The following is a 12,213-nucleotide window of genomic DNA, read 5'->3' as shown; positions in this document are numbered from 1 at the left end:
GTCACAATAACCAAGGCTCTGTAACCACAACATCCTACGAAAACACACAAACACCGCCCCCCCACCCATGTTTGTATCCCACACCGACCGCCCACTCTCAAGAGACAGTAGAATTGTGAGCGCCACCACATGAACAATGTTATCTTGGGGCGCCAGCTGAGCTCCAGTGGAGAAGGAAATGAATAAAGTAAGACATTTCCACATAACATTGTTGCTCACTGAGGGTCTTGTTGGAGGCGGAAGTGGCACCTGTGTAAATGTCTTTATATTTGCTGCTGAATGGAAATTAACAGCTACATTTGTACTTACAGATTTTTGAATAACTATTCCCTCATTGTATACCGATGTTGCAAATGATGGATATTTTGACAATCTAACAATACAACTAGGAAAAAAGGCTCCGCTTTCTGGAAATTCACTTGGAAATGGTGTGTTAGGGAGGGTTAAATGATTGGTATTGTAGGACATTACTAGGGCTTTCGTAGGTCATTAGTAAGACAATGCTAGGTGATACTGTTCTAGATGGCCAATATTAAGTGGCTACTAGTGCTGGTTTGGATTCCAGGATGTAAATAATGTGCCAGTAGGATGTTTGTCTTGGGTACTAGGTAGCTGATAGAGTGCTGCAGGTAGGTTCTTTTGGCATTGCTGAAGTGTTGTGAGTGCGTGCTAGTGTTCAGTGTTGCGGCTAGGGAAGGTACAACTGTCAAGCAATACTGACGCTAGAGTGTGCACTAGTAGTTGTGAAAGTAGTGTTTTAATGTATAATTTGTACAATAAAGAGTTAAAATCATCAGAGCAGTTTAAACAAGAATTTTTAGAGTGAGTGGCTTCACCAATAACATTCCCACTGTATAGTAGCGGGCTGAATGTCTGAAAAAAAAATTAACCTACTTTAATCACTACTTCAAAAACTTTATGAGATGTCAATAAATGTGGAATGAAGTTATTCGGACACATTTCTAAAACTATACAATAGACCGCTACCAAAGTCATAGCACCCATTTTAGTGAACATTTTTCACTGTGCATACGTATATGTGGCAGAAAATTGTGGGAACAGTGTGTGCTCAGAAAACTGTGAGATATGGTAGCACTGCGCATTGATGAGCAAGCACACTAAAAAGCATTAGCAATATTTGACCGGATGCAGATATGCATTAAAGCAGCAGTCGGAAACAATTGAACACACAATGCAGAACCTTCCGCGTCTCGCTCGACTATGCGCATCACTCAGTGAAGCCGTTCCCACCAAACCCACAATTTCAAAAAACTTTATTTATCCCCATGGGGCAATTGCAAGACCCGTAGATTAGTACAAGTTAAATTTTCTTTAAAAACCTCATCTTTCTAACGTTTCGCGGCCCTGGGCGCCCATTAGGATGAGAGGCTAGTACATCACTGCCCCCACTGAAAAGTTATTCCCCACTTTTTGTCATTGTGCCTCTTTGACACTCGTGGATACGAGCGCCATAGAATCAAATATAATGAGGTCAAAGCTCCATGCGGAGCCGGGACATGTTCACACACGTTTTGTACAATACAGTGTTGTTGGCAAATGAAGAATGAGCAGTTCTTCATTGCTGGTGGTTGTTTCTCAGACATTGTGTTTGCAGAACTTCTGAATGCCATGCTGAAGATATTGAGCTTGACTGAGTGAGCAAGCGTGAGGAGGGGGGCATGCAAATGGCATTAGGAGCACTAGGAGAAGCCAGAGGAACGTGATTTTATTTTACAGATTATTTGTCTCGAGCACTTCTATAGTTTCAGCAAATGTGACTTATAAAAAGTATTAAAACAAATCTCTACTGTTGCTTTAACCATTACAATAAATCAATGAACACATTAACTAGCATATATTTCTAAGCCAACATGCTTTTGTTGTTCAGGTAGAAGGTATTAGCATGGCCTCCTCACACGGAAATATTTACTCAAATGTAAATGTATGATATTTCTAGCATGTGTTTTTCCTTGAGTCCCTGGGTTCACAAGAATGGGTCTATCTCAGAAGTCACCACAGTGTCCGGCACGCCACGGTCAAGGTGACAGAACAGCCAACAGTTGGAAGTTATTTTTCTGTAGCCAATAAGTGTGCACTGGGGACACCAAACCAACAAATCCACTTCCGCCTCCTCCTTTTCGAATGTTGTTTTCATGCTCTTCTTTCTCTCAGTATCATAAATTGAACTGTGTTATTGTTCCTATGAGTTTGTATATAGAGACAGAAACTACACAACGGGGACTTGTTAGTGAAAAGAAAACAACATGGCCTCAAACGAGGGACTGTCAGAGGGAGAAAAGAAACAGTAAGAGCAACAGAGTGAGGTTGAGCGGGAATGAGACAGATAAATGACGATTGTCTCTCTGGATGGCAACGACTTGTGCCTTGCGATGATGCAATGAGGACAGAGATGATGATGAATGAGAGAGTACATTTTGATGGCACACACTTCAGGCTACGCGAGCTGGATAATGGTTTCAGACACCACAGTGTGTTTACAGTGGGGGCTTGATGTTGAAGCTGGAAGGACGTGTTAAACAGGAAGAAAGAAACTAGCACTACTTTGTTAAATAACCGTCATGTATTGTGGCAAGGCCCATATTAGTCAGGGCGTATGAAGTCTGTATCATAGACTCCAAGTAAACTCAGGAAGTCTTTTAAGCCTGACGCCTGGAGTATTCAGAGCTCTGATTAATATTCCTCACCACTGTGCAGACTAGAAATTGAAAACTTTAGGTGGCGGGGAAGAGTGGGGGATTATACCTGCGTGATTGGCTCCAAACTACAGCCATTGTTACAGCAGCTCTGTTGTAATTAGAGGGAGAAATTACTTTGGAAAAATAGCTTTGGAACAGCTGGCGACACGTAAACTCTCTCATACCCAATCTAAGAAGTAAGCCTCCCAGACGGTACGAGAAAGCACCTACTACTACAACCCCCCCACCCATCCCCATCATCATGCCTATGTAGAGGAGCAGTAATTGCTGCCTTTATTGTGTGATCCAATGGAAGCTGTCCTGGTGGAACCTGCAGTGCCTATTAACATATCATACATGTAGAGCTCCTTACATTGGAACTAATTGTCCAACCATACTGAATACATCAGGCTTTACGAAGTTCAGATACATAGTTATTAGGACTTGTTAAACACTTGACTTTTTAATGACCTTACAAGTAGCTTTTAACTTTAAATTTCACTATTGTGTTTGTGGCCATTAAAACTCTTAATTGTGGATGTTTAAAAAGAATTGAAACACATTATTATTAAAAATCCTTTGTCATCGAAGGCCAGAGGTACAGTGCCCTGTGCGACATAATGTTACTTTTGACATTCAAGCCATTGTCCAAAACAGGCAACAGGCTAGACTGCACAGGGAACAATTTGAGGCAAGCATTTTCCCATTCATTGCCTTGGACTCTACTTTTGTATTATATGGCTGGGGCAATTACTATAGCAGTGTTTTCCTTATACAGTATCTCACAAAAGTGAGTACACCCCTCACATGTTGTGAATATTCGAACATATCTTTTCATGTGATAACACTGAAGAAATTACACTTTGCTACAATGTATAGTAGTGAGTGTACAGTATAACAGTGTAAATTGGCTGTCCCCTCAAAATAACACATCACACAGACATTAATGTCTAAACCGCTGGCAACAAAAGTGAGAACAACCCTAAAGTGAAAATGTCTCATTAGTGTTACAAGGTCTCCGGTGTGAATGGGGAGTAGGTGTGTTAAATTTGGCGTTATCGCTCTCACACTCCCTCATACTGGTCACTGGAAGTTCAACATGGCACTCTCTGAGTTCTTTGCCATGAGGTGCCATGTTGATTACCAAGACCCTGAAACTGAGCTGCAGCACGGTGGCCAAGACCATACAGCGGTTCAACAGGACAGGTTCCACTCAGAACAGGCCTCGCCATGGTCGACCAAAGAAGTTGAGTGCACATGCTCAGCATCATATCCAGAGGTTGTCTTTGTGAAATAGACGTATGAGTGCTGCCAGCATTGCTGCTGAGGTGAAGGGGTGGGGGGTCAGCCTGTCAGTGCTCAGACCATACACCGCACACTGTATCAAATTGGTCTGCATAGCTGTCGTCCTGGAAGGAAGCCTCTTCTAAAGATGATGCACAAGAGAGCCCGCAAACAGTTTGCTGAAGACAAGCAGACTAAGGACTTGGATTACTGGAACCATGTCCTGTGGTCTGATGAAACAAAGATAAACTTATCTGGTTCAAACAGGTGAGGAGTACAAAGACAAGTGTGTCTTGCCTACAGTCAAGCGTGGTGGTGGAGTGTCATGGTCTGGGGCTGCATGAGTGCTGCCGGCACTGGGAGTAGAGGGAACCATGAATGCCAATATGTACTGTGACATACTGAAGCAGAGCATGATCCTCTCCTTTTGGAGACTGGGCTGCAGGGCAGTATTCCAAAATGATGACGACCCCAAACACACCTCCAAGACGACCACTGCCTTGCTAAAGAAGCTAAGGGTAAAGGTGATGGACTGACCAAGCATGTCTCCAGACCTAAACCCTATTGAGCATCCGTGGGGCATCCTCCAACACAAGGTGTAGGAGTGCAAGGTCTCTAACATCCATCAGCTCTGTGACGTTGTCATGCAGGAGTAGAAGAGGATTCCAGTGGGAACCTGTGAAGCTCTGGTGAACTCCATTTCCATGAACTATTGTCACATGAACTATGTCAATATGTAGAGTGTGTACCCTGGACACAACGCGCCACAACATTTTCAAAACTTTTATTTTGCTACATTGCACAAGTTGCCTTAGCAGCTGGATTACCAGATGTTAGCAGCAGCAGTGCAAAAGACGGCATTCGTTGTAAATCATGCATCTGTGTGATTGACTGTTACTGACAGCACAGGAGTGTTCTGCTGGTTTGAAGCATTTATTGTGGCAAAAATATCTGTTAGTTGCCTGATTTGTTTTTCCTTCAGGTTTTAAATTTTATTTATTTGTAAACAGAACTGATCATCAGTTGAATTGTCCTGCGTTATAGCGTCACAACAACTTTAATTATACAATATTATCTAACTTGAGAAATGTGGCAGAGAAAGTAGTTTTCACAGCACTTCATATTGGGAAAAGTATAACTACTAACATTACTGATGGCTCTGTTCTATTCAAATTTCCCAGTAAGCAGCAACAGTGTGACAATAAGCCACCATGGACAATACCAGGATCCTGAAACTGAAGCAACTAAATAGGAGGCAGCCATTTACTACTGAGACACAAAGTAGAAGAAAAAAAACATTACACTAAACCAAAAACAAAATAACTGCAACGCATATCCGCGACAGTGCTGAATTCTGACAATGAATACTGAATAAGAGGGAAAATATAAATTGATTTGGATGTGCGAAGTCTTTTTGTACTTTGGACTGCTGTGACATTTCAAAATGTCTTCTGTTAAAAAGGCCCATCATGATTATTATCTCAGGTACTTATGACTGAGCTCTGCTTGCCATGGTATAAAAACATTCAAAGGGCAGCCCATTTTATAGCACGCTTGTGTCTAAGCCACGAGTCAGAAAAGTCCTCAATTACTTAAGTCATCAACTTGTTAGTGATTAATTTCTCCATATATACATCCATTCAGCCTCTGTACTCTATAAAATCTCTCCATTAGAATAAAACGAATAAAGCTTGATGAAAGCCAGTCATGCTGTTCTGAGCTTTACAGTTATTTCACTTTCCCCTCTCACCTTGATGCCAACAAAGTCCACAGGAATAATGGGTTTCTCCAGCGAAGGCAGGTTGGCCTCATCCAAAGGCTCTCCCACCATCACTTTGGTTGCCACATTGATTAAGTCCACACCGATTGTTTTTGACACAAAAGGGAAGGAGCGCGATGCCCGAAGATTACATTCTATCACCTGAAAGGGTACACAACACGAATTCTTTCATTACAGAAAAACTTGCAATTCTCAATTCTTCTCAATGTATACATTGGCAAAGGCTAATTTACAAAATAAACACACTCAATGCAGATATGCAAATTCCCAATGCACAAACATACTGTACAAATGACCAGAGTACAGAATACACGCACATTTCCTGTATGTGTACGGTTGATGGAACACCAAAACTGAAAGTAACATTGAACAGAAAATCCATCCAGCTTTGCAAATAAATCTGAACACACGGTGATTTTGACGTGAGTGAATTGCATTTGCTGCGACCAGGTGTGAAAATGTCAATCTATTATTTTAGTCATACCCTGAGAAATATTACCTACCATGACATCATTGCCTTTAACCAGAAACTGAGTGTTAAAGGGCCCCGAAATTTCAAATGCTTGAGCGATTTTCCGGGTGGCAGTCTTAACCTGAGAGCAATGGGAAAAGAACACACGCGTATAATATATGTGAGGCTGTTTCATATCATAATCTTTCTATATACACGAAGGGAGAAATATTTGTGAATATCAATCTGATCATTAAAAAATTATAGTATAAGTCCTATGGTTTGAGTCACTATGTGAATGCTGAGGGTGACTTAACTGACCTTTTCTAGCGCCCCCTGGCTAATACTCTGGGTTGGTAGCATGAGGGTGGCATCTCCAGAGTGTACCCCCGCATCTTCCACGTGCTCTGTTATGGCATGGACCAGAACCTGGACAGACACAGCGATTATGTCACACTTGCAGTATTTGCATGCAGATCATGGCTATAATAAGCGACATAAATCCTAACTGGAGGCAACTCAACTTTTACAGCCATGGTCTGTTCTCTGATGAGAATTATTCAGACTTTGAGGCAGATGGCCTCCAGACGTGATGTGTTTATACCTACAGTCTGCCACAGTGCATAATAGTACACAAAAATGCAGCGTCAACATACGCTGAGCCAGTTCAAATTCAGTGAGTGTTGCACTGCACGTTTGGAGGAAATTAATAAATTGAGTCGCGTCAACACTCATTGACAATCTGTACAGGACAAAGGGCATATATTTGTTGATGGACTAGGTAAGAAATGATTTACATGGACGTGCAGTGTCTACCGGCATTTCACCCACAGAAAAGGAGACGCGTATCACCAAGCAACTCTATACGAGTGTGTGTGTGTGTGTGTGTCTGTAAATGAGCTGCCGTGTCATTAGCTCATTTAAACTGCTGCTAACCACAGCATTCATTAGCACTCTTCAGATAGAGCCTGTAATTAATACGTATTATCTCTGACTTTTCCACTCTCCCACACATATACTCACACACACAAATGCGCGCGCACTGACACACGTGCACGCACACAAACACAGCCTGGCCAGGAATAATGAGGCCTGTTTGGTATTCAATGAATGGACAGCTTGTTAATGTGATACTGAAGATAATGGAGGGGCTGTATTCAGGGAAAGTAGAGAGAGAAAATCTACCATACAACTGGATTGCCCACGTTCAAACTGACACCCTTGAAATGACTCCCACAGCCTAAACTATAGAAAAACAGACAGTTCAGGACAAGTACCTAGGTGGCTGTGTCGCCTACTACAAACTTACAATGCTAACAATTATGCAGTTATACAAGTTTCCGAAAGTTAGAGTGATTTTCGTAGTTCTCCCAGAATCCCTTTTAAACACCCCACGGAAAAAATAAACAGATTGTGTGCATACAGATACATACACACACACACACACACACACACACACACACATCTCTATACTGAATAACTTGTGGATTTTTTAATATTACCACTCATAATGGTCTGTAAGTGGAAGCATTATAATCAGATTAATGTAAATATCCTCTCCAGACGTAAGACATATGAAAAGAGTTTTGTGGGAAAGGAATTAGCGACCTGTCCCAATTGAAGGTAGTGTGAGTTCAATGATTAAAGCAAATAAAATGGGAGTTTACGGTAATACTTTATGAACTTTTAGGACATTACTCAATCTATACGCAACAGTGTTTTGTTTTGGAATTTTTTAATGATTTTGTGGCATAAATTAAGTTGAACAATATCATAGTACAATAAGTAACAAGAAATCCAAATAAAAATGACAAATCTGTGGTGCGTGTCAATCAGATATGAAAACATTTTGTTGGACGAGAATCATTTCAATATGCCTGATCTAATCTATAAAGAATTTTCACCACTTCCCTGCATTTTGGTTTTAATGGTATTCCTTTCTCCCAATCAGATCTGTCTGGTCTGTAATGTCTTTTCACTAAAGATGAATGAGATTACTTCCACTTTATTCATCTACTGGACTCAATATCTGTCCTACCTCTCATTTAAACTGAAAAATAATGGAGGGCTGAATAATGCCAGGCTACAGAGATGAATAACAATGATACTGTTAGAAATTAAAATATGGTCAAACAGTCAATATAAACTAGAAGAGTGCAGATCTCCAACAGGTGTGTCTGGGGGCATGTGGGTGGGGAACAGGGAGTGCAGGGCAGGCTGTGTGTGCAACGTGTATGTATGAGAGTAGCAGAATAAGAGGAAGACAGTGTTTCTGTATGTTATAGTGTAAGTTTTCTTATATAGATGTATGCAACATTTTTAATTTTTAAAAAAGTGTATAGTTTTGTATAGTGTGGTCTTAGTTTTCTTTAAGATTCATAGAATAATGTAATGGTTTTGTAACTGAGCATGGGTTCACCTAACTATATAAAGTTAATAAGGAAACAATTTAAATATTGTTATTTATTTAGAACATTTTGTTATCACAACAGACAAAATAAAACCCCTTCCTACCTCCCTCTCCTCTTCCAAACAAAGAAGAGTTGAATCTCATTCAATTGTCCCTCCCGGCTCCCATAAAGTCAAGATGGCGGTGAAGATAACCAAAACAGGGATTTATTTATTTCCTATCATGCCTAACTTCAGTGGATTATAACATATCTGGTATGGAATTAATCTGTAGATGCTCCAGTTCAAAATGAGACCAAGCTTTTCTATGGATGTCAGTTTATGAGCTACAACAAAGGCCAAAATGTGGCCTGCAGCAGACTGGGAAAGCCTTGTTTTCAGCCAATTGCCAGCAATGCCTTTTGCTATGTCGTAACATATACTGTAAAATGGAGAATATTGAAAGCTTTACTGCAGACTAAAATAGGTCTTTGAGTATACAGTCATGAATGGGATCGGAAAATATTAGGCTGATGGGTCCAGAAGTAGGTGTGTTAGGTCAGAGTATAAGGTGCAGACATACACAGGCTTCTACGTGATAAAAGAGGGACAAATAACATTGTTTCCCAGCTTTTACACTCTGTGACATTATGTAGAACATATATACTCTCTGAACAAGTCATGTTTTAAATTAAACTGCACTCACTTTTAACCTTACCTTCAGGTGCTTTAGTAATTATTGCAGGCATACCATAATACATCATCTGGTGCGTGTTTATTTTAACTGCCTAGACGTCTTCAAATACACAAGCTGGCAACAGACCAGCATTAAGGAGAGTAAGACAAAAACTCACAACTACACAGAACATGTCAGTAATGTCTCACCTTGCCACCCTTGGCCACAGCATCCACCTCCACCTCCCTGGCACCGCGGATGAACTTGGTGATGACCACTGGATGGTCCTAGAGGAAAGACAGCACGATGGATCTATCAGTGAATCCAAAGTAAAATAACCCAGAACAAGGTTGTTGCCTTTTGTGTGTATAGTGCCGTCTGTGACACAAGTTAGTGAAAATCTTATTTTGACTCTGTGCTACTACACACTGGATTTGAAATTAAGCTTTTGAAGACTCTGTTTTAATGTGACGGTGTTCACAATACAGAAAAATCTTTTCTCCTCAGCTAAAGCAACCATTGAGTTTTTTAGGACAGTGGCCAGACCGCAATTCAAATCAACCTGTGGTTCACTTTATGTTTATATTAGGTTTATGGTAATTGTAAAATTAAATTCAATGCTCAAAAATTCAGAATTCGTGTAAAAATTGCTACATTGCTCATCTGAGATGGACATTAGCACCCGTAAATGAATGCTGAAGGTCACTGTGTGCCGTGAGTGTTTTACAAAAAGATTCCATTATCACTTTAAACCACCCAACCTGTTAAACCACCATTAATCAGCTTGCTTTGGTGCTCTAAAAGGTGTGATATGTGCATGTGTGTGTATGCTTCTAGCCCCAAGTAAGGGCCCTTGGAGGGGCCAGGTGCCCACAAGCCTCCTGGGGTTTCAGTGAAGTAGAGATGCGCACACAATATTAGCCAACAGCCATGCCAGCTGGTAGTATCAGTTAATTGAAAGCAGAGGGAGTGTGTGATGGAGAAACTGATCACTTGTCCTAACATGCAAAATCAAGACAGTGAAAAATCAAAAGACGTGGTGCATCTTATGGAGGCAACATGGCTCTCTCACATGTGCAGGCACACGCTCAAACATTTAACTCCGATCTCACCTGGGACACCTGAGTGGCCTCCTCCAAGAAGCGTTTCATCTCCTCTTCTCCATACACAACATTCATCGCAGAGCCACTGGTGAGATGCAAGCAGGAGGGAGAGAGAGAGAGAGAGAGAGAGAGAACAAAAGGCCACAGGAGAGGAAGAGAAGCAAGCAAACAGGAGAACATATGAGCTTTAAATGATCGTTCAAAACACTCATTATCTCTCCGTTGCATCACTATTACCATCGGGAACAAGGTCTGGAAACAGTCAAAATAAGGAGCGGGAGAGAGGGAGAAGAACAGCTATTTAGGTCGAAAAGCACTCCCGGCTCTTGAAAACGAGTTCAGAACTTAGTCATTAAAAAACAACAGATTTAGGCTAGTTTTGTTGAGGTTGTTGTTGTTATTTTTTCATTTTATACTGCTAGCTGGGCTATCCTCCTGTTTGGGGAGGAGGGGTTGAGAGAAACAGGACAGAGAAAGGCCACAGGCTTGGGTCAGATCTTTGTTCCCCAGCTGTCTGTTGCTCAGAGGCAGACATATGTCCAACTCCCAAATGAATATTGACCCTTCATTTGAGTACCAGCAATAGAAGATTCAGATGCATTTATATTCAGGCAAACGCTTGACTCAGATGCAATCTATTTTCTGCGTGACTCTTCTGAGTTTTCAGATTCTTTAATAAAATTCTGCATATGATTATTATTAAGAGTAAAAAGAGGCTATATGTTTGCTCAGAGTTCGTCCCTGAGAAAAAGCACTCCATGGAAAGCATTTTGCAAGAATAAAATGACTATGCATTGATGTTTTTTTCAATCCACCAGTCCACAAGTATTGGTACTGGTGATGACTGTAGCAATGGTAGTAGTTGTAACAGAAGTACTGTTTTTATCTTATCTTGTTTGCCTGAAAATGGTCAAATTGATATTTTTATTCTAGTGGATAATGAAAAGTAATGCCTTTGACAATCATTTGATTGAAGAGTGGGAGTGACAATGTGATCTTAAAGGAGACTGACCACTTGTTCCCTCTCTGCAGACTGCAAAGAGAGGGCAGAATTTAAAGGAAGTTAGGTGAAATCATCGTAATGCAATTTAAACACTTGTTCTAAAAATAAGACTAGTAGGAATAAGAGTAATAATTACTGTGGCAAAACATATTTATGATCAGTAAGTCATCCATTGGGTTAAATGGTACTCCCGCACTACATACTGGGTGATGTTGGCATTGTAATCGTTTTGATATGGCAGAGAATGGCATCTGCCTTTAATTATAGCCAAGGGTCAAAATATTTTAAAGGGACAATTTATGGCAAGAATTGACTGCAGTCAAATTGAGCAAGGCCATTTTCTTATATGAATATATGGTATATTACTTTGGTCTGATTTGGACATTTCTCACCCACACAGGCTTGCTTTCACACAGATAGAAATTCTTCGGAACTACTGTGCATTTGCATTTCACTCTGTCTTGCAAGGGACTGCTTCTCCAGCACTTGTAAACAGTGAAGAAGTGAGAAGGTTTTCCAAATGTTTAAGCAATGGACTGATATTTTGGAAGTCGTTTTACTTACAAAGAAGACGCTCAGATAAAATGGCAAAAACTAGAAACTAGTTTGAAAACTGTCTGCTTGTGCACTGAAAGCAGAGTGAGAACGTTAAAAGAAAAAGAGAGGTAACGGGGAAATGTCTCTCACATATGCAGGCATGCACACTCACTGTATCATTTATACTTTCGTATCTAGCAGTGTTGGCATGTGACATCAATTATACCGCTAAAATGTTTTCATAACCAAAACGAATGACTGATTTAAGTATGCAAATAAGTAGGTTATAAGAATC

At 40.6% G+C, this 12,213-nt stretch overlaps 1 protein-coding gene across 1 annotated transcript in view; it reads right to left on the bottom strand.

Annotated features, from left to right (window-relative positions):
• cps1 (carbamoyl-phosphate synthase 1, mitochondrial) overlaps positions 1 to 12,213 on the bottom strand; it is a 57,539-nt gene that overhangs the window by 9,588 nt on the left and 35,738 nt on the right. The window contains exons 28-32 of the mRNA XM_046053694.1: positions 10,388 to 10,463; positions 9,485 to 9,562; positions 6,533 to 6,640; positions 6,264 to 6,353; positions 5,731 to 5,901 (exon numbers count right to left, since the gene is read on the bottom strand). Coding sequence (XP_045909650.1) covers positions 5,731 to 5,901; positions 6,264 to 6,353; positions 6,533 to 6,640; positions 9,485 to 9,562; positions 10,388 to 10,463 — 523 coding nt within the window. The remainder of the gene's footprint in view (positions 1 to 5,730; positions 5,902 to 6,263; positions 6,354 to 6,532; positions 6,641 to 9,484; positions 9,563 to 10,387; positions 10,464 to 12,213) is intronic.

The sequence above is a fragment of the Micropterus dolomieu genome, linkage group LG07 (assembly GCF_021292245.1).
Source record: "Micropterus dolomieu isolate WLL.071019.BEF.003 ecotype Adirondacks linkage group LG07, ASM2129224v1, whole genome shotgun sequence".
Classification (NCBI taxonomy): Eukaryota; Metazoa; Chordata; class Actinopteri; order Centrarchiformes; family Centrarchidae; genus Micropterus; species Micropterus dolomieu.
The sequence above is the reverse complement of the archived record's forward strand: the minus strand, read 5'-3'. Positions and strand labels throughout refer to the sequence as shown.